At 43.9% G+C, this 22,538-nt stretch overlaps 2 protein-coding genes across 6 annotated transcripts in view; one reads left to right on the forward strand and one right to left on the reverse strand.

Annotated features, from left to right (window-relative positions):
* Positions 1 to 7,073, reverse strand: part of Mfap3 (microfibril associated protein 3) — a 19,000-nt gene extending 11,927 nt beyond the window's left edge. Inside the window, exon 1 of the mRNA XM_005350031.2 lies at positions 7,017 to 7,073. The gene's annotated coding sequence lies outside the window, so the exon portion shown is untranslated. The remainder of the gene's footprint in view (positions 1 to 7,016) is intronic.
* Positions 7,074 to 7,095: 22 nt separating this feature from the next.
* Positions 7,096 to 22,538, forward strand: part of Fam114a2 (family with sequence similarity 114 member A2) — a 33,273-nt gene continuing 17,830 nt past the window's right edge. The window contains exons 1-9 of one of the 5 annotated variants that reach the window (XM_026780208.1): positions 7,240 to 7,485; positions 7,569 to 7,628; positions 11,098 to 11,294; positions 11,641 to 11,740; positions 12,034 to 12,126; positions 14,447 to 14,535; positions 16,503 to 16,637; positions 17,091 to 17,249; positions 18,553 to 18,676. In XM_026780208.1, the coding sequence (XP_026636009.1) occupies positions 11,115 to 11,294; positions 11,641 to 11,740; positions 12,034 to 12,126; positions 14,447 to 14,535; positions 16,503 to 16,637; positions 17,091 to 17,249; positions 18,553 to 18,676 (880 nt within the window). In that variant the 5' untranslated portion in view covers positions 7,240 to 7,485; positions 7,569 to 7,628; positions 11,098 to 11,114. Of the gene's footprint in view, positions 7,153 to 7,239; positions 7,629 to 11,097; positions 11,295 to 11,640; positions 11,741 to 12,033; positions 12,127 to 14,446; positions 14,536 to 16,502; positions 16,638 to 17,090; positions 17,250 to 18,552; positions 18,677 to 22,538 lie in introns of those variants that run through there. The other 4 variants (XM_005350032.2, XM_005350034.2, XM_005350033.2 and 1 more) reach the window with 4 other exon arrangements.

A 22,538-nucleotide genomic window follows, 5' to 3' on the forward strand; every position in this document is an offset into this window, starting at 1 on the left:
GGAGGAGGAGGAGGAGGAGGAGGAGGAGGAGGAGGAGAGGCTCATACATGCTGCTTTGGTTCTTACAGAACTGCCTGGTACCAATGACTTTTTTTTCTTAAAGCAATAAACATCCTTATTTGATTTTATTCAAAATTAAAACCACAAATCATTAAGGCCAACCTTGCAAACAAGGAAGCAAATAGGGGGAAATGGTTAGGTAAAAGAAGAAAGATTAAGCCTTGTAAAACTAACAGGAGCACAGCTGTGATCCTTGTTTTCATCCATCTCCAACAACCCCCCCCCCCACCCCGTTCCTTTGAGACATGGTTTCTCTGTGTAACAGGCCTGGCTGTCCTGGAACTTACTCTGTAAAACAGGCTGGCCTTGAACTCACAGAGATCCGCCTGTCTCTGCCTCCTGAATGCTGGGATTAAAGGTGTGTGCCACCACTGCCTGGTCAATTATTCTCTTTACACTACAGCAGCAGTTCGAACACTCCTTTCATAGGGGTTTGCATATCAGATATCCTATATATCAGGTAGTTACATTATAATTCATAACATTAGTAAAACTAGTTATGATGTTGCAATAAAAACAATTTTATGATGGGGGTCACCCACAACATGAGGAACTGTATTATAATGTTGGGGAATAGTATTTTAAGGTGTGTTTCTTTTGTTTATGCTGCATTTGTTTAATTCTGTGAAGCTGTGATTCTTTTTTTTTTTTTAAAGATTTATTTATTTATTATGTATGCAACATTTTGCCTCCATGTATGCCCACATGCCAGAAGAGGGCACCAGATCTCATTACAGATGGTTGTGAGCCACCACAAGGTTGCTGGGAATTGAACTCAGGACCTCTGGATGAGCAGCCAGTGCTCTTAACCTCTCCAGCTCCTGAAGCTGGGATTCTTTGCCTGTCTAAAACACCCGATGGTCTAATAAAGACCTGAATGGCCAATAGCGGGTTAGCAGCAAGGACAGGCAGGGCTGGCAGGCAGTGAGAACAAATAGAAGGGGAATGAGAAGAGAAGGAGAACTGAGAGAACAAGGAGAGAAGAACACTGGGGCCAGCTACCCAGCGAGCCACAGAGTAAGAGTGGAAAGATATACAGAAGACAAAGGTAAAAGCCTAGAGGCAGAAGGTAGAGAGGTTAATTTAAGTTAAGGAAAGTTGCCAAGAAACAAGCCAAGCTAAGGCTTTATAACTAAGAATAAGCCTCCGTGTGTGATTTATTTGGAAGCTGAGGTGGGCCCCCCAAAAGCGAATAAAACAACAATTAAAGGGTCAAAGCATTTGGAATTTGAGAACCATTGCACCTAGGGATGTTTTGAGAAATTGCCCTGTGGCCCATACCTGTAGTCTTTGTTTTATACTGACACAGCCATTTGCGTGGAGTGGAGGTTCACAAACCCCTTCAAAACAGGCTCTAGAGACACTACAGTCACCCTGAAGTTGGTCCTATGCCAAAGGGATCACAGCAGCCTGAACCTGACTTCATGCCAGGAGAAAACTGGATACGACAACAGTTTCGAGTGTCCAGTCAGCACCAGTCACTTCAGACCAGCCACAGGCATCCTCAGGCCTTCTGATGTCAGCCATCAAGAAACAGAACCCACCTGCAGGTGGGGGATGTTGAGCAGTTGGAGACAACAGTGACAAAAGTCTGAGAGCAGAGGGAGTGAGGGATCAGATACTCATGACTTATTCCTCATATGACACCTTAAGCTAGCTTCGGTGGTTTCTGCTACCTGCAACCAGAACCTCATCCAGTGACCATTCCTTGTCCTCGGCAGTGATGATGGAGGTTAGCAACTGTCGCTGCTCAATTCACAGCCTGACTTTACAGCAGTTAAATCGGGAACCCATCTCATATAGACTGAAGCAGCCAATGCTTCGAGTCAGACTCTATCCCGTACACTAGTTGAGAAGCTGGGGGAGGGGTAGGAATGGCTAACCACACAGACACAGACACAGACACACACACGCGCGATACCATGAGCAGAGCTGAAGGGAGTGCAACTGTGCTGCGAAAGCAAGAGAGCAGAGCGTTCATGAATTTCACGAGTGTGACCACTTTTAAATTTGGCACTTCCAACACCATGCCTGTTATTCTCAGTGTAGCAGCTGACGCGTTAGGATCATGAATAAGCAGAAATGTAAATGATTTTACCCTAGAAAATCATTCTGAATATTGAGTATTATTTTTAAAGTCAGGAAGCGAGCCTTCACTGTCACGGCAGACTGCTTGGCTGCTGTTCCTGCCGACTTTGAGCAAAGAAATATTTCCCTTCGGCTCTGATTTTCAACAGAAGCAAACAAGGAAGCAATGTGGCTGACTTCCGTTCTGGGGGCTCAGTATTAAGTTGGCTGAGGAAGCTGCCGTTTGCAGAAATCATTCTGGGATCAGTCAAGGGGGAGAGCACTGGTGCCCAGATGGCAATGTTTTCCACTCCAATTACAGCAGGATACTAATGTCTTACTCTCCAGAATTAACCGCTCCTTGCTGTATTTACAGCGCATCCGCTCTGTTCTGCCTTTAGTCACATGTGTAAAGTGGAGGCGCTCCTTCAGACCGCCACACAGTTGACAAAGTGGCATTCTGAGCTGGCAAGGAGGAAAGCACATGGAGAGCAGCTTGCATGTTCTCCATCCACAGCAAAGAGCAAACACAGTTGTGCTGCTTACCGCCAGTGTTGCCATGGGGATCTGTGATAGTACAAAGTTAGTTCTGGGGCCAAAGAGATGGCCCAGTAAGCACACTGTGCAAGCCCGAAGACCTAAGTTCCACCCCGGGACCCACATAAAGGTGGAATAAAGGTGCAAGGGGAGAACTGACTCTACAAAGTTGTCCTCTGACCTCCAAACATGCATCATGGCACACACACTGCCAGCTACATATTAATATGTGTCATGATATACACATATATATGCATACACACATACATATATGCACACTAACTAAATCTATATATCTATATGTGCATATACATATACACATTTTTAAAGTTATTTTATTTGAAGAGGTCGTTTTGCGGGCCATTTACTTAAATGTTTCTAGTCTGTATTTACAGTTGTACCTGGAGCCCACAACACTACTTTCAGACATACGGGCAATCTCAACTTAAACGTCAACATATTTTCTGGCACAATGAAAAACATTTGTGTTCATCCTTTCTGGAGCTTTGTTTAAGTCCCAGCAACATTCTGACTTTTATCCTTTCTGCCGCAACAGTGACTGTGGGTGGATGGCAGGATATCTGTGAACCAGCTTCGATCCAGGACCTCTCCATCCCATTTTCTTCTCTCTGCCGTCTGAAACTGAGCGAGACCTCACTGGTCTTTAACTCAGTAGATACAACCTCTTCTGGTAACCCCAGACATACTTGTCCAACATACAGACAGCTTAGAGGGTATTCACACAATCCTTACAGTTTTGTAATGCCAAATTATAGGATTTTGTAGTTTAGAGGCTAGAAGAATGGGTTCTGGAGTTACAAGTACTCAGTCCTTGCTCTGGGTGAAGCCCAGGTTGGAAATGTCTTAGTTTTCACACCTATTGAATGAGGTTAATAGCAGTAATCATCTTGGAATGTCTGGAAGCATGAACGTGGGCACATTATAAATACATGCTGTTGTTATTAGTATACTTTTTAAATATTTCCCAGTTAGGTCAACTGTAACTACCCAGATCACAATCCTTTTATCCCATCTGGGTGTAATCCCAGCCAACTCCATCTTTGGAAGCCCCCTTCCCTGAGCCTGTCAAACCTTGACCCCTCCCCAGGAAAGGTCAAGACCACTCCCACAGGTTATTTAAACTGCTCCCCAGAAAATAATCACGTGGTCTTCCCTCTTCCTCTTTGGTGCTCAAGTCTGCTTTTCCCCCCTCCACATGAGAGTGCATACGTCCAATTAAACCTGTATATTTTTTATTTTGTTTTGCTTTGGTCTGATTAGGATTATTTGCGTCAGCGGAGAAGCTCATTTTTAGGAATATTCCTAACTCTGGGCACCACACTCTTAAGTCAATTTAACTCCTTGTGATCTACCCAAATACCGCCTTCTAAAGAAAGACAAACTCCATTAGGGGACTTCTCACTACCCAAGAGATAAGCTCAAAACTCCAGCTAGCACCTGTAACTCTCTAGAAGTTGAATATGTAGGCGGCAGTGCACACAAGCACAAACTGCTTGAAGCTGTACGATTGTTAGCTGTCCCTCTATCACTCGCTCAGATGTGCTCTGGGACTCTTAGTTTCCGGATCTGGAGCCTGATTCCATCATGATCCCTTTCTTTGCCTAAAACCGTACAATGTTCCCAGTCTGTGAACTTCAATTATGTGTCTCTTACTCTCCACTGTCTCTAACTTCCAACGTAATGTTCTAGTTTTAGTTGCTTTTTGCTTATCATTTCCCTTCCCCAGCGACTTCTTCCCATGAGACTCTGCCTGCAATCTCATCTCCTGTTACTCAGGAAACCTACTTACCCAAACTCTCCCCCGACCTCCTTATTTGGGGTTTCTTTAGTCTCTAGCACCCTGAAAGCTAAATTTCAGTAAGACTCAGCAGTTTCCCTTCAGCTGCCTCTCTGTTCAGATGCCCATGATGGTAAGCCCAGTCTGAAAAACCTCAGCCTTTGACAGAGACCACTTTCTGGGGAAGGGTGCAACATACAGAGTTCAGATGAGCATCAATCTGGGAGGAGCAAAGGTGTCCATTCAAAAACTTCCAACTAGTTTCCTGTTCTCAGGCTCTGAAAACTGTTTACGAACATATCTGAAGAGGAGGAAACAGCCTTTTGTTGTTGGCTTATTTTCTTTAGGAGTGGCACTCCAGAGAATCTGATCTATAAATGGCTTTGCAAACTCAACTTTGAGAAAATACCAAATTAACCTATGGTGCTTGTTAAAGAAGTAGAGTTCTGGCCTCTCTCAGATGTGCATTATAGCTGTACTGATTTACAAATCAAGCTTACGGTTCTGTTAATTGTCATGACAATGCTGTAATTCAGCAATTCCCACCTGTGGAACAGGGAGTCCTGGGTGTCCCTGACAGTTTCATGTCTCTGCTCACATGTGACAGAGTTTTTCTAAAGGCTACACAAAGATGATATTCAAGAGAACATAGGGAAAAACAGACCCTAGCTGTATTCTAGAAAGCCAAGCATTAGAAAAATTGCACTTTTGTTGTTTTTGAGAAAAGGTCTCTCGTAGTCCAGACTGATCTCAAATTTTCACCCCAAGATAAACTTAAACTCCTCCTCTCGCCTGTATTTCCATCTCAGGTGTTGGGATTACAGACACCTGCCAGCACTTCCAACTGGAAAATAGTCTTTATAGAAATGTCAGTTATCGTTTAATGAGCTTACTATTTTAAAATAAGCTATTTTTTTCAGAGTGACTTTGATTTCCTAAAAGAAAATTACTGGTAGTTGTAACCTACATAAAAAAAAAAAACTTTAGAAAATCTTGTTAAGTTTAAGTGCAACGGATTCCCAAAATCAAAAAAATTACAATTGTTGCTCTATTAATGACAATATGGAAAAGATAAGACAGTTACTAGCTGGCCAGGACACATGCCTATTCTGTACATTTTCCTTCACAAAAGAAAACCAGAAGAAATCCATTGATGTGGATTCCCCTATGTATGCTGTGAATACCATAGCTTAATAAAGAAATGGCTTTGGCCTATACAAGGCAGAACTTAGCTGGGTGGGGGAAACTAAACTGAATGCTGGGAGAAAGAAGGCAGAGTCAGGAGAAGTCATGCAGTCCTGTCGTCCCTGTCTGTCCCGTCCCGTGTCCCCCTCCCCCCCCACACCCGGTAGGAATCTTGCGGGTGAGCCATAGCCATGTGGGGATACACTGATTAATGGAGATGGGCTAGTTTAGGATAGAAGAGTTAGCCAGAAATACGTGTAAGCAATTGGGCAGAACAGTATTTCAAATAATATAGTTTCTGTGTGATTATTTCAGGGCTGAGCAGCTGGGAACTAACAAGCGGCCTCCAACAACAATCCATTTTATACTTTTAGTTTATCTGTTGACCAGACACTTTTGTTTGAGACAGGATGTAGTTATGTATCTCTGGCTAGCCTAGAACTCACAATGTAGCCAAGGCTAGCCTTAACTTGTAATTCTACTTCAAAGGAATAGGCATTTAGTAAGATCCCAGGTAACACCAATGTACCAAAATATAAAAGAATTATCATTGAAAGACAAGGAAAATAGTTGAAGGGTTTCAGGAAGTGGTAATTACATCTGGACACTGATATAAAGGATTGACTAGAAGGAGGAAACCTGGATCCTTTGTTGTTGTTGTTTGTTTTTAGGTCCTAGAGATCAAATCCAGACACATGACAGGCAAACGCACTACCACTGAGCTATACACCACACAAGATCTGGACACTTGAAAGCAAATCTTAGCTTCCTTAGGCTTTAGGTGCCCCCAGTTTTACAAAATCGTGTTTAATGCTTTCATGATTCTGTCGGCGACAGCTCAGGGGCAAAGGAAGAAGAGCAACCCTGAAATTATGAGTCAAAAGGAGGTCACCCACCTGCTTAGAAACCTTTAATTACTTCCCACCGAGTTCCAAATTAAAAGTCGAACTCCTTGTCACTGACCCGACAAGGACTCAAGTGCCCGGGTCTCTGTTCTACCTCCCTCCCTCCGCGCTGTCCCCCTTTGCTCCTCTCTCTCCTGGCAAAGCTCTACTCCTTCCTTCTTTCCACTTCCTCACTCAGTTCCGCTCCGTCACCTCATTTAAACTTCGACAACGCACTTAGCTACCATCTTAGATGGCGTTGTTTTGACTTGTTTGTGGGCTCCCTTCCCCATCCCCTTAGCAGGGTCCTCACTGGTTTTCCTGGGGCGTCGCTGGCCCTCTCTAGGAGTCCGTAAATACTTCATGGCGGAACCCCACCCCTACCCCAGGCCTTCATGGACGGCGGGCATCCCCCGCACCTTCCGTGCCCAGCCCCAAGTATCCCCCATCTCTCAGGGCGCTACCTGAACAGAATAAACACTCACCTCACCAGAGTCAGCTCCTTCCGCCCCAGCGGATGCCTGACCCGGAAGCACTCCGTGAAGGCGACCCCCGCCTCCGTACGGAGTTCAGGACTACTTCCGTGACCGTCGGAGTGGCGAGCTGGCGGCCGTATCCCCGGTGAGGGGTGGGGAGTGTCGGGTCTGCGGGGCTTCCGGGTGAGGGCGGCGAGGGCTGGGGTCGCTGGGGTCACGGGTTGGAGGGCTGCTGCTCTTCCGGCTGTGTCCGGGGGTTTTCGTCAGCCTCAGGGGCTGAGGAGCTTGTTTACGTCAGGCTTGGGGGTGGGACCTGCGTGCGGGTGTGCGGAGACTGGAGACTGACCTCGTTAGCCCGGGAGCCGCCGCTGCCCTCTGCCCGCCGCCCGCCGCCCGCCGCCCGCCGCCCGCCGCCCGGCCTCCTCGTCGCACGGTCTGGCTGCGGCGCTGACCCCGGTCTCAGCCGCGCTGCCTCTGGGTAATGCGGTGGGGACGCGTGTGCATCGAATGTGTTCTGTCGTTCGACTTCTCCCGTCATCTGGGTCTTTCTTCTCCAATCAGGGAAGCACACTGACCACAGACTACCCGACAAACATTAAATAGTACAATTCCGTCCGTCTGGTATGTGTTTAATTTTGTTTACAGGGACGGGGAGGCTGGCATCACTACACACAGAATCTCGTCGCCTGGCTCAGCCTGAAAGCCTGGCACATCCTCGATGCTTCTTAAAATCTTAGTTGTGCAAGGGAAAGAATAGGGGCAACCGGAGTTTACAAATTTGTAATGTTCTAGTGCCATAAATTAAATGAAATTCACTTAATTTTTTGCAACGTGTGTATTTGCTTACATATAGCAAATCTGTGGACTTACCATATATTGAAAACTGGAGAAATGAGAAAAAAGTAGTTTTAAAAGATAATTTTTCCCCCCTTAGATAAGGTTTCTCTGTAGCTTTGGTGCCTGTCCTGCAACTAGCTCTTGTAGACCAGGCTGGCCTCGAACTCACAGAGATCCGCCTGCCTCTGCCTCCCGAGTGCTGGCATTAAAGGTGTGTGTCACCACCGCCTGGCCACAGTTTGTTTTTTTTTTTTTTTTTTTTTTTTTTAATACAGCTGCAAGAACAGCTTCTGAACTTGTGCAGGCATGTCGGTGTCTTGTTATTAGATCAGCCTTTGGACTGAGTGGGGCAGAAGTGGCCTTACATTTCTTCTGTCTGTGTGCTTGAGACAGGGTCTCACTGTGTAGCTCTGTCTGTCCTAAAACTCACTATGTAGACCAGGCTGGCCTTAAACTCTTAGAGGTCTCCCCACCTCTACCTCCCAAGTACTGGGATTAAAGGCATGCACCACTGAGTATTTTGTGTGTGTGTGTGTGTGTGTGTGTGTGTGTGTGTATGCTTCAATTATTGTGCTTTATCCCACCCACCTTCCTTGTTAATTTTTTTTTTAGTGCATTAGAAGGGTGACAGCATGAGTTGGATTTGTCCTGTACTTAGTACACACCCGAATAAAATGTTAGCATACCTGGTGTGTGTTGTATGTGTGTGATCTTTGGTGATAACTGGTTATTCTGGGAACTAGTATTCCCCTCAGTAGAAGTATCAGTTATATGCTGGCTTTAATTGCCAAAGAGCTGTACTTTCGGAAGGAATTGAATTGGGTTAACGTTGCTATTCCAAAGCTGACCTGAGAGACCGGAGGATGTATTTAGGTGGTAGAGCTCTTCCTTAGCATTTGCGAGGTTCTGAGTTCCATCCAAACACAGCAGAATGAATGAAATAAAAGTGGAATTTAATTATGCTTTTGGTTACATCAGATGGCCTAACTATCAAAACAGTGTTTGGAATATTTACAAAGAATCTTAAAAAAAAAAATAGAAAGCTGATTTGATACAGTGTTACTTGATGGCTTAAACAGTCTCAAAAACAAGAATGGGTGCTTACTGATAACATTTTTGAAGGACAGACTAGTAAAAGGGAAGACTGATAACGGCCTTCATCAAAATGAAAAAGCCAGGCGTGGTCTTCTGATCTATAATTCCAACACTTGGAAGTTTGAGGCAGGAGGGTTGCCATAAGCTAGTGGCCAGCAAAGAGGGAGATCCTGTCTCAAAAGGCGAAACAAAATAAGACAATGAAAATAAACTTTTAGGCTAGGATGATATTGAACGTAGATATTATATGCTCTCAAAACTCAACAGAAAATGACAAAGCAATCTAACTGAAAGATGTGCCAAAGACATATCTAAATGTTTCTCTGAAGAGACTGTTCAGATGATAAATCAGCACCTGGAAAGATGTCTGCTGTAGTGACTGGGGGCACATGGAGGCAGGCACCATAGAGGCCACAGCAGGCTGCCACTACCGATAAAAGTGGCTCAAATTACCCCATCAGAATGCAGAAATTCTTGGTTATTTGTACTGCTCTGGAAAAGAAGGCAATTACGTTTGAAATGACTTATCATATAACCTATGTTTCATATAAAACTAGGCATGGACTTATATGACCCATGTTTCATATAAAACGAGCATGGACTTGCCATATGACCCATATTATTAATAAAGTATTTGTTGATTATTCCAGAGAAAAAGCTTATGTTCACATAAAAACCTGTACATGAACTTTGAAAACTGTTTTGGTTGTGTAATAGCCTCATGAAAGGGACTTTTGATGGAATCGTAGTGGAATGTAGGGACTTCGGCTGAGTGAAAAGTCACTGCAGAGGTACTCCCTATGCTTCAATGTATATGACTCGAAAATTTCAGCGTCAGAGAACAGAGCAGTAGCTGGTTGCTCTAGGTTGAAAGAAATGCGGGAAGTGTTGGCTACAGAAAGGATGGCACAGGGATCCTTAGGAGTGGATTGTGCCTCACCTGCAGAGCTAAGTGTGGCATGAATTGTAGTTGGGTTTAATTAATTAAAACCCATCATCAGATATAGGGGTTGAAGCTGAAGATCAGGGAAGTAGAGCAGTAAGCCACTAGAGAGACCTTTTACCTCTACCAATGCTTAGACTGAAGGGGCGATCCTCAGACTGCCTAGGCTGCACTGTGACTCCACCAGACCTCAGACTCCAATGAGCTCTTGTCTCCTCCTCCTCCTCATATGCCTTTCTCTGCTCAGCCACTCACTCCTGTATCCACCTATCTAGTGCTGGGATTAAAGGTCCTGTGATTCCCGAGTGCTGGACTCACCTTTGTGTGATTTCTGTTTCTCTTTTTAGACGATTCCACCTCCCTTAGCCCAGGGTGGCCTTGAATCCTGGGATTAAAGGTGTGTGCTACCACTCCCTGGCCTCTAGTGGTTTAGCACTGCACTCTGATCTTCAGGCAAGCTTTATTTATAAAACCACAAACAAAATACCAGTCCAGTTAAGCAGTTAGCCTGCTGTATCTGGGACTCAGTATTCATAGACTTAACAAAACCTAAGTGAAAAAAGTTTCATCTGTACTAAACCTATGTGGACTTGGAATTGTTCAGTTTAAAGCCATTTACATAAGGCCTGGCAGTGGTGGCTGGTGGTGCACGACTTTAATCCCAGCAGTTGGGAGGCAGAGACAGGTGGGGGTTTCTGTGAGTTTGAGGCCAGCCTGGTCTAGAGAGCTAGTTCCAGGACAGCCTCCAAAGCTACAGAGAAACCCGTCTAGAAAAAGTCAAAAAGAAAAAAAAAAGTCATTTACATAGCATCACAGGTGGTGTTAGACATCACAAATGAAGCAGAGGTGACAAGTCTGTGAAGATGAGTCTTGGTTATATGCAGATCCTATCCACTTTATAGAAGGGACTTGACCACTGTAGATTGTGTTGTCTGTAGGCTTCTTGCCGCCAGTTCCTTATAGATACCAAGGGACTTTGTATCAGCTCTGTATGTGGTAACATTTTGTATAACTAATGTATACATGGATACATGTAAAATTGGAAGGATATTGGTGAATTGTAACAATGTTAGCTTCTGCTGGGGGGAGTGGGGGAAGGTATATAGGATCTCTTCATCTTGTACTAGTATATGAATCTGAAAGTCTCAAAAATATTAAGCAGATAGTTTATACTAAAGAAGCTGGCATCAGTAGATTCTTGTGATTTTGTTTTAGCAGGTGATGTTCTAGTCATGTCAGATAAGGATGCTACAGAGACCCCAACGGTAACTGAAGCAGGCCCGATCCTTCAAGATGGGAACTGTGAGCCAACTGAGAAGCCAGAGAATAAATCTCAGCCTGTAGCATCCACTCGGAAAAGACCAGAACCCATTCTTTCCAGGGACCTTGAGGCTTCTCAGCTTCCTGCCCAGGTGACACAAACTGTAACCAAAGTAGCAATCTGTTGAAATTGTGGGATTTAAAAATAAAAGGCTTAAAAGGGACATGGTAGTACTAATTTACTGTGGCCCTTCCTTTTTTTACAGCCGTAAAGTAACAGCTTTCTGAGTTCTAGAAATACCTCTGTCAGTAATTGTGTTTGCTGCGGGGTATTTATGTGCTGATGGCATTTATCTGTCAATCAGGTGATTTTTACCCAAGTCACGGATTTGCCCGGTTGTGCTTGTCTACTGAATCGATAGCTTGTCTGTGCTCTTCGGAGTCTCCTCTAATTTTCCTGTTTCCTTTGTCTTGTTTTCTCTCTCACTGGAAAACTAGGAGGCTGTTTGTAAAGATGCACCTCAGACTGGATGGGGCTACTGGGGCAGCTGGGGCAAGTCCCTGCTCTCCTCAGCCTCGGCTACAGTAGCGACAGTAGGTAAGACTCTTGGTCATTTTCTTAGGTTTTGTGTACACTGTGCTCATGCCCTGCTCTGTTAGGAAGCTGAAGTGTAGGGATTAGTTTAAGCCTACGCTTTAGTGATGGTAAGTCACTGGGATTTTTGTCTTTTGGTAAGGAGATAATGACAAGAATCCATATATTATTAAAATAATGTGCCTTGGGATCATGATTTTAGAAATAGTGCAGGCTTGGGTTTTTGTTCGTTTTATTGATTCTTCAGTTTCAGTAACAACACAGAGCACACAAATGTTAATTGTCTTTCCCATTAGGACAAGGTATTTCAAATGTCATCAAGAAGGCGGAGACTTCTCTTGGAATTCCTAGCCCCACTGAAATTTCAGCTGAAGTCAAGCAAGCAGCAGGTCAGCACATGTGCTCAGGGTTTTGGTGGAAACGGGCATGTCAGTTCATTTTCAACACTAACACTTTGTAATAATACTAATTCAGCACTTGATACTCAGGGCGACTCGGGACTGTGAGGAAGAGGGCGGGAATCTTGAGCTCTGGCTGTGTCTCATGAAACCATTCATATATCTCTTTATTGCACTTTTGCATGGATGAAGTGATTCAGAGGACTGGTAAACATTTACAATAAGGCCATGAGCATAGAATGTGAGAAGTGTTCTGTGTTCTGTCTGCCATAATTAAGTTTATCATCAATAAGAATTAGCTAAGTTTGAGTAAGTTTTGGCAAGACAAAAAAGATTTTACTGTGTTAGCTTTTTTGTTCTCACTTGGATTTTTTTTTTTTTTTTAAAGTAAAGATGAAACCTTATTCTGGTCTGTCTGGATCAAAGGAAAACCTATAGTCACTCAGACCCAAAGGGCACAGTTATTATCACTATGGATCTAGAGGGTCAGGGGCCAGAACAGAGTTTTAAAACCATGTTTACTTCTTCTGTCTCTTGGGGGCCTTATTGTTTCTCACTGTTGCTTTTCGTTGCTTATTTCTATCATTTTCCCTTGACACCACCTGACTGTTTTCTCCAGCTCCACCTTTATAGAATTCTGGCAAACATGACCTCCAGAAACTAGCTGGCACCAGTTATTCCACTTAGGAATTTCTTGGAGTAAGAATTAGATTAGCATTAAAATTAGGTCACTTGACGGCATGCATGCAGTTTAATTATGGCCAGAGACAAGCTCACGTTACACAAACGTGGCCCCACAGGCTTCTGCCTGTGAATTTGAGGCTTTGTTCAGTGTGTTTGTTTAGACTGAGTCTGGAGTAGCCTTTACTCCAAGGGTTTGTTTCAGGCCCAGCTCTCCTGGGGGCTCAATCCACTTCCCAGGTGCTTAGTCTGCTTGGTAGGTTGGAAGTCAAGTTTCTTAGCTTAGTGTGAACTATGGGATTGTTTAGCTTACAGCTCCAAGGCAGGTTCTTTTTCCAGCCTTGGGGAGTCTCCTTGTGCCGATGTACTGAAAACTGAGCAGTGCAGTATTCATGGAAAAGCACTCAGACATATGTGTGTAGAAGCTGAGAATTCTGGGATGCCTCCATACTCTCCAGTCTTGCAGATTCCTCTCAACTCTTGCTGTCTCCTGTCTCTGTCTTTCCCTCCCTTTTGGTACTTGGAAAGTTCTCCTGGACAGCAAGCTAGTTCAGCCATGGGAGTCACTTTAGTTCTCTGTTCTGTTGATCCAAAATCTTCTTGTCTGACTTTGAAAGTAGTTTCTAATCTCTTGTGCAGTTTTGTAGCTGCCATGGTAGGAGGGCAAGTCCAACATCAGTTAATACATTGTAACTGGAAGCAGAAGCCCGGAAATCGGGTGATAGTTCAGTCTGTAAACTGCTTGTTACAGCATGAGGACCTGAGGTCCCACCCCCAGAACCCATGTGAAAAAAAACTCTAATACTGCAAACTGTTGGGAAGGCAGAGATAGGAAGCCACCTGGGGCTTGATGGTCAGCTAGCTTAATCACCAAGTCCCAGGTCCCAGTGAGGAACTGTCTCACAAAATGCTATCCTAAAGAACAGTCAGGGTTAACCTCTGACCTCCACATATCTGCAAATGTGTACTACACACACATGAACACATATTCAACACCCTCTTAGCCCCCAAAGTTAATCTCTTACAGGATTTTAAAAGTTAATAAATGGAACAGATTGTTTTTGAGGCACAACCACCTTTGTAATGCAGTCTGTTTGATGACAGGTGGTGAGCATCGTTTTCTAGGACACGGCGAGTTACAACTTACTTTTAGCTGTATAGCTCTATGTTTGGATCTTTGGAGAGGTAGTTTTGTTTATATTGTGTAATCAAAAGAGCACTGATAGGGACTTCCCTGGATCTATATACTTGGAATATAAGAGTATTTTATTAACCGAGAAGATTCATGTACTCTCATCCCTGGTCAGCCGCTTGTCTATTTCCCAGGGCTGAATGGTTTTCCCTTGTCCAGAAGTTTGTGTCTCTGAGATTATCCAGTAGATAGCCTGAATGCATATCAGTCTTTAGTTTGTTGACTTGACTTTATTTTTGAAATGAAATAAATGGAAAACAACTGCCTACTTTGGCTTTTATTTTAACATAGGCAGATGTTTTAAAATAAATACAGAAAGACCTGAAGCTTTGTGTGGAGAAACAGGGTCTAATTAAAAAAAAACACACACACACACACAAATTTGCTATTAAAGCAATTAATGATCCTTTCTTTCATGTTTACCACCCTCTATTTCAGGAGAAACAAATGGCAGTGAGAACGAAAGCTCACCAGTGGTTGGTCCTTTCGGGGTGTTCTCGACCATCTCAACGGCTGTGCAGAGCACGGTGAGCGAAAAGTGCATGACCTGCCCTGTGTTGGAGTGATGGGCTGTGTGCCTGTCTCCCTGTCTTAGGATGCGTGTGTACTATTGCTCCTAAGGGAGTTCAGAGAAGTGCCGTGTGAGCTAGTTATTTCAGGACTGGCAAGTTCTGCTTTGGTGTCCTTAGGGAATGTCTCTGCTTCACAGAGATCTTTTCTTATAACTTCATCTTTTTTTAAAAATTTTTTTGAACTTTTTTTAAATTGATATTTATTGAGCTCTACATTTTTCTCTGCTCCCTTCCCTGCCTCTCCCCTCCTCCCTTCAATCCTCCCCAAGGTCCCCATGCTCTCAATTTACTCAGGAGATCTTGTCTTTTTCTATTTCCCATGTAAATTAGATCCATGTAAGTCTCTCTTAGTGTCTGCATTGTTGTCTAAGTTCTCTGAGATTGTGGTTCGTAGGCTGACTTTCTTTGCTTTATGTTTAAAAACCACCTATGAGTGAGTACATGTGATAATTGTCGTTCTGTGTCTGGGTTACCTCACTCAAAATAATGTTTTCTAGCTCCATCCATTTTCTTGCAAAATTCAAGCTGTCGTTATTTTTTTTCTGCTGTGTAGTACTCCATTGTGTAAATGTACCACATTTTCCTTATCCATTCTTCAGTTGAGGGGCATTTAGGTTGCTTCCAGGTTCTGGCTATGACAAACAAAGCTGCTAGAACATAGTTGAGCACATGTCCTTGTGGCATGATTGAGCATCCTTTGGATATGTACCCAAAGTGGTATTGTTGGGTCTTGAGGAAGGTTGTTTCCTAATTTTCTGAGAAATCGCCACACTGACATCCAAAAGGGTTGTACCAACTTACATTCCCACCAGCAATGCAGAAGTCTTATAACTTCACCTTTTAAACAGAAGGGACATTTGATCTTTTTGATGGATACTTGCTAAACTGTAGATGATGAAAATGTTTAAAAAAGGATAGCATAGGGCTCTTAATGTCTTTCTTACATGGGGGTAGATGGCTAGTATTTTTCTTTCTTTTTTTTTTTTTTAAGAGCCAGGGTCTTTGTAGCCCAGACAGCCTCCAGTATGAAGTCACCCTGCCTCTGTTCCCAAGTGTAGGGATTGCAGGCATGCCTTACCATGCTTAACCCCACTTTAACTTTGAAATATGGTAGCACATAGAATATGACATCATATGTGTTCAGTTTGAATTTTCATAGAATACTACTTTTAACCATAGTAAGAAACCTGTGAGTCCATTGCCTTTCCTTCTTGAGGCATGTGCTCTTCCCCAGCTCAGATAGCCACTGCCAGGACATCTGCTATCATGAGTTAATTTTAACCTCCTCTTCTGCTTTGTATAAATGGAGCCATAGGTGTCTATATACGTCCATGTTGCAGCTTTGCAGTATTCCTAGTGTGACTCGGTCACATTTTATTGCTCCTACAATTGGTAAACACCAAGCCAGGCTCCAGTGTAAGCTGTTACAGAGTGTTGCATTGCACACCCTTATTCATGTCTTCTAGTACATCTCTGCACACATTTCTGTTGGGTGTGTAGCTATGAGTGTGTTGCTAGGTAACGCAGCTGCAGTAGATACTGACCCACAGTTTCCCAAAGTGGTTCTTCCTGTGTGTATTTGTGTGAGCTGTGTATGATTTCTTTAGCTGCTTCTCAGCCTGCCCAGTGCTTAGTAGTTTCTGCTTCTTCTTTTTTTAATCTCTTGGTACTGGGATTGAGCCTAGGGCCTCACACATGACAGACAAATACTCCACCCTAGCTGCCTTTTACCTTTTATTCTGAGGAGGGTTCTCATCATTTGCCCAGACCAGCCAGAGTTTACTGGTTGTTCCTTTGCTGTACCTGAATATTCTCCTCTGTCAGCCTCCTGCTTACTGGTGCCACACTGTTCAGCCCTTACTGAACAGTCAATCTGTAAACACTCTCAGTGTTGTTATAGTGGAGTTTTACTGCTTTCCTAGGGCAAGAGCGTTATCAGTGGGGGTTTGGATGCCTTGGAATTCATTGGGAAGAAGACAATGGATGTCATAGCGGAAGGGGATCCTGGATTTAAAAGAACCAAGGGCCTGATGAACCGGAATTCTACACTATCACAGGTACCGTTTCCTTTACCTGTGTGATTCCTGTTTGTGCTTTGATTTGATTTTAGCCGATGTTAACTTGGGAACCTTGTTGATGTTTTTTCTTTTGAATTTTCTGGGGTTGAGGGTGGACAGTGAGAGCGTAATGCATAGAGGAGTTCCAGCTGTTTGTCCCTCGTCTCCCTGTTGTGGCGGCCTCCTGTCAGCAGAGTAGGCCGCTAAACCCTGTCAGAGCAGTTGATTAATTGTTAAACCACCTGCAGAACAGCACCTGGTGTCTTGGGTGTCAGATTCTGTGTGATGACTTTCTTTCGGCCATTCCCCAGCTTCTTGGATGTGAACTGCGAAGCCAGGCTGAAGGGGCCGTGCTCTGAGTGGAGCCCAAGCAGCTGTGCTCCTTTCTGCTCTGTAACCTCACTCTTGAGCTTTCATTACGTGGTGCATTGCAGTGCTTTCTTCTCTTTTTAGGTTTTACGAGAGGTGAAGGACAAAGAAGAGCAGTGGCCCTCCAGCGAGGTAACCATGGAAACAGACAAGAAAACTCATTATGGGCTACTCTTTGATGAGTTTCAAGGCCTTTCACATCTAGAAGCTCTGGAGATGCTTTCACGAGAAAGTGAAATAAAGGTAATTCCGAACCCCGCACCCCTCCCGAGAAAGCCTTCACACAAGAGATGCTGCAGATGTTTCTCTGTTGTGCATTTGGAATGCTCAGTGTTTTGGTGGTGGCTTGAGACTTTGGAAGTGCCCTACACACAGCAAGCGGAGACTGTGCATGAACTAAGTGCTGGGAAGAGTCAAGGGTGATTGTCCTTATGACCCAGAAAGGACAGGATTAAAAAAGAACTCTTAACACATTTGCCATTTCCATCATCTGATGTTTGTATTTATCTATTTTCTGCAGTCTCCTTGGCTTTAGCTGCCAAAAAACTTACTTAAGCAACCAGTTTGCATGCAGCTAACTTTTATTGGCTTTTAGTTGGTTGAAGTTTGTGTGTGTGTGTGTGTGTGTGTGTGTGTGTGTGTGTAAACAAGACCTCATTGTGTAGCCCTAACTGGCCTGAATTTACTGTAGACTAGGCTGGCCTCAAACTCATTGAGATCTGATTGTGCTTCCTGAGTGTTGGGATTAAAGGTGGACATCATCATACCTGGATCAGTATTCACGTTTTTTTATTTGTGTATGTGTATGCCATGTGCGGCAGGTTCCCATGGATGCCAGGAGGGGATACCAGATCCCCGGAGCAGGGATTGTAGGTGATAGTGAGCAGCACGGTTGGGATCTAAACTCAGCTCCCGTGGAAGAGAAGCAAGCACTCTTAGCTGCTGAGCCATCTCAGCCCAACTGAAGACCTTTCATTCCCCTTTGTTTCTAAGCTGCGGTTAAGCACTGATAGTTTTCAGACATCTCTAGCCCATGTAACTTTGGAAAGCACAGATTCTCCCAACTTTCCTTTCTGTAGCAATTAGCTTTTGAATTAAAATTCCTTTTTTAATGATTTGTTTATTCTTATTTTATGTGCTTTGGTGTTTTGCCTGCATGTGTGTCTGTGTGAAGGTGTCAGATCCCTTTAGACCAGAGTTACAGAAAATTGTGAGCTGCCATGTGGGTGCTGGGCATTGAATCTGAGTCCTCTGGAAGAGCAGCTGGTGCGCTTAGCCACTGAACCATCTCTCCAACTCCAAGTTAAAAGTTTTAAGGACTAGGAGTTGGCTGTGGTGATGCAAGTCTATAGTCCTGATTCTCAGGAGGCTGGGGCAGGAGACTTGAGAGTTCAGGACTAGCTTGGGCTACATAGTGAGATGGTGCTCCCCTCCCTCTCCAGAACAGCTGTGCTAACTGGTTAGTTTATCATTCAGATTTCATTTGACCCGCGGACTCATCTCTATTTGAGATTCTTTTAATTTTCATTGTCTCATATCCATCTAGGTGAAATCTATCCTTAGTTCTCTGAGTGGAGAAGAATTACAGATTACAAGACTTGAGCTAGAGCAGCTCAAAGAAGCGTTCTCCCTAGCAGATTTCTGTGAGGAAGAGGAGGAGGAGAGACAAGGTAACCAGGCTTCTGCACCCAAGTGGTGGCTCCCTTATTGGCTGCAGTGATGCCCTTGAAGTCAGTTACTGGCCCGACTGTACTTTCCTTACAGAATCTCCATGCTTTCCCCTCACCAGGGCTTGCCCACTCTCTGCTGCAGGGCCCTGCCATTTCCCTAAGTCTCATCTGCTGCACAGGTCTGCCTGTTGCTCTTTTGGAGAGCTGTACCTGTCAGATCCTTTCCTGTTTGACTGGTCGCCACTGTGAGCCTTCGTGGCTGTTTAGACACTTCAGCTGTGCCTTTCCCCTTCTATAACCCCTGGCCCTTTCCTGAAGCATGCAAGGCAGTTGTTACTCAGACTGCGGGTGATCCTTTGTCTTTGTCATGTTTACAATTTAATATCTCTGTGTGTTAGGAAATGTAAATGTTGAAACGACTCAGTTTTGCAAAATTATCAGGAAATATGGTTTACTTATAGTTCTTGGGAAGTGCATCTTAAACTCTGATCAGGACAGTTTTATTTGGATATTTCAGTTGAAAATATTTCCAAAATCAAGAAGGTAGAGTTTAATGATGATTTTTGCCCTTTTTTGATGAAGCAAGCAGTTAGAAACATTGAAGTTGGGCCAGGCGATGATGGCTTATACTTTAATCCCAGCACTTGGGAGGCAGAGGCAGGTAGATCTCTGTGAGTTTGAGGCCAGCCTGGTCTACAAGAGCTAGTTCCAGGACAGTTTCCAAAGCTACAGAGGAACCCTGTCTTGAAAAAAAAAAAAACCAAAATAACAAAACAAAAAAACCACCAAAAACCTTGAAGTTTAATGTAAAGATTCCTTCAGAGATCATCGTGGCATGTGGGGCCTGCTCCCTGTGCAACAGATTAAGCTGGTGGTTTGTGAGGTGTGGTGTGGTGATCCTATGTCCCTGTCACCATTCAGGGAGTCAGACCTGCACAGCACTGTCAGAATGGAACAGAACTTCCTCTAAAGAGTTTTAATTCAGCTTTTACTGTTTTAACACCCAATTGATGAATAGCCACAGGTGAAACTGGTGCCGCCACAGTGTGTCTCTGTCAAAGTGGTGGCACTTGCACTGCTGTGTTGAGTCTTTATTGCCATCCACTCAGAGTTACAAGGAAAGGGCCCGTTTCATTGACCCTTGAATTGGAGAAAGTGGTATATATTATTAGTGTTATCAGATCTCAACTCTAAAGTGCACTCCCATATTCTGTGCAGTGGATACTGAAGGATGATTGTTGTCTCAGGAAGAGCATGTGGTGTTGGGTTTGAGCGGAACCCTCTTCTGACACAGAAGACTGTTTTCACAGAAGTATGAACAGCACATAGGCCATTCAGAAGGGAATAGCTGGTGGAGCATGCCTGTAGCTCCAGTACTTGGGAGGCAGAGGCAAAAGGAATGCAGTGAGTTCCAGGCCAGCCTGGGCTACATAGTGAGACTGTCTCAAAAAACCAAAACCCAACCAACCAAACAAAAACCAGAAAGAATAATAACAGGGCTGGAGAGATGGCTCAGTAGTTAAGAACTGCTCTTGCAGAAGACCCAGGCTTGATTGTTATAATCCAGACCAGGTGACCTACAGCTGCCTGAGACTCCATCTCCAGGGTATCCAATTAGTCAGGGTTCTATTGCTGTGAAGAGACATTATAACCACAGCAGCTCTTATCATTGAAAGCATTTAATTGGGGCTTGCTTACAGTTTCAGAGGTTTAGTCCATTTTCATCATGGCAGGGAGTATGGCAGCACACAGGCAGACATGGTGCTGGAGAGTTCTACATCCAGATCCTCAGGCAGCGGGAAGAAAGCAAGCCAGTGCACCTGGCATGGGCTTTTGAAACTTCAAAGCTCACCTGCAGTGACACACTTCCTTTAAAAAGGCCACATCTACCCAACAAGGCCATACCATCCAACAAGGCCATACCCCTAATCTTTTTAAATAGTGATACTCCTTAATCTAATAATTCAAACATATGAGCCTCTGGGAGCCATTCTTATTCAAACCATCACATATACCCCTGCCAACACAAATATAATTAAAATAAAATTCATCTTTAAAAAGCAACAGCAAGGTGAATGAAATGACCCTTGACTTGTTTAAGTCACAGATGAAGAAAATCCAGAATATGTGAAAGTTAGAATTTTGTGAACCATACTTATTGTTTCGATGAACTTGGCAGTTTCCAGGGCTGTTTGCACGCTCCTCTGAGGAACCCTGTGGTGCTAGTACAGTAGCATTCACGTTTGTGTGTTTTACAGTGAAATGTGTCAGCATTTTGGATATCCTCCCAACAGAAATGAGTGTTTTTCACTGACTGATATGTGATGTATAAAATTGCACCTAAGCAAGAGATAGTCCAGTGGGTTTTAATTTAAGACACTCATGTACAAGGCTGGGTAGTGTGTCTTCAGGTTCATTGTAATATAGGTCATTGCTGCTAACCTTTAAGAAATAAGCACTTCCTGAATTTTTCTGTAGTATTAGAGAGTATTCAGTGGGGGCTGGAGAGATGGCTTGGTGGGTAAAATGCAGTGTAGAAACTGAGTTTGAGTCTCCAGAACTCATGTGACAGCTGGGCGTGGTAGAGGGCTTCTGTGATCTTAACATCCTTACAGGGAAGGTGGGAAGTGGAGACTGCAGAATCCTGGGATATTGTAGGCCAGTTAACCTGAAGGACACTCCAGTGGACATCAAAGAGACCCTGTCTTAAACAAAGAGGAAGGCAAGGACTCACACCAAGGCTGTTCCTCTGCCCTTTTCCCTTTCTTTCTCTCTCCCCCTCCTCTCCTCTTTTCTCCCTCCTCCATCTCCGTCATATACACTCACAAGATTATTCAAGGGTGATTATTACTGTTATCTGGAAAGTCATTAATCTTCCGTTGCTGCAGTGCCTCTCTGTAAGGTTGGATATTTTTCACATACTTAGAACATCCTGTCTCAGCAGTCTAAGTGTGAAACTGCTCAGAGAGTCTAGCTCTCTTCATTAAGTTAGCTGTCAGACATGGAGCAAAGGTAGACAACAGTGATACTGTTTTCATTAAGTTTTCCTTTTTTGGAAGATATATTTTTGGAAGTGTGTTTTATTGGGGCTGGCAGCATAGCTCAGTGGGTAGAATGAATGTTTGTCTGTATACATGAAGCTCTGGGTTCAGTCCCACAACCACATAAAATAGGCCATGGTGACCCATGTCTGTAATCTCTGTACTTGGGAGGTGGAGGCAAGAACTTCTGTTAAAGTTCCTCTTCTACTGTGTAGACCCTGTTTCAAAAAGTTTATTTTATTAACAAGTAGTAGGGCTAGTACCATTTGTGTGTGTGCATGCATGTATATGTGTGTGCGTGTGTGTGTGTGTGTGTGTGTGTGTGTGTCGGGGGGTGATTCATGCCCATATGTGCATATTCTTGTTGAGGCCAGAGTGTGTGTGTGTGTGTGTGTGTGTCGGGGGGTGATTCATGCCCATATGTGCATATTCTTGTTGAGGCCAGAGTATGATGTAGGGTGCCTTCCTGTATTGCTTTCCATCTTATGGTTTTGTTTGTTTGTTTTTGCTTTTTTGACAAGATCTCTCAGTGAGTCTGGAGCTCCAGCTTCTGCTAGGCTGGCTCACCAGTGTCCTCTGCTCTGCATTCCAGCATTGATATTACAGACATGAGCTGTCATGCCTGGGTTTCACGTGCGTGCTGCAGATTCTAATGCGAGTCATCGTCCTTGCACAGCAGACACGCTACTCATGGAGCCGTCTGCCCAGCCTGGCTTTATCTTATTCCTAATAGTTTGCATTTTTCTTTTATTGAAAATAGATTTTTTTTCCTCATACAGTATATCCTAATTATAGTGTTTATTATTTTTAATGAATAAATA

This window comes from Microtus ochrogaster, chromosome 7, assembly GCF_000317375.1.
Source record: "Microtus ochrogaster isolate Prairie Vole_2 chromosome 7, MicOch1.0, whole genome shotgun sequence".
NCBI lineage: Eukaryota > Metazoa > Chordata > Mammalia > Rodentia > Cricetidae > Microtus > Microtus ochrogaster.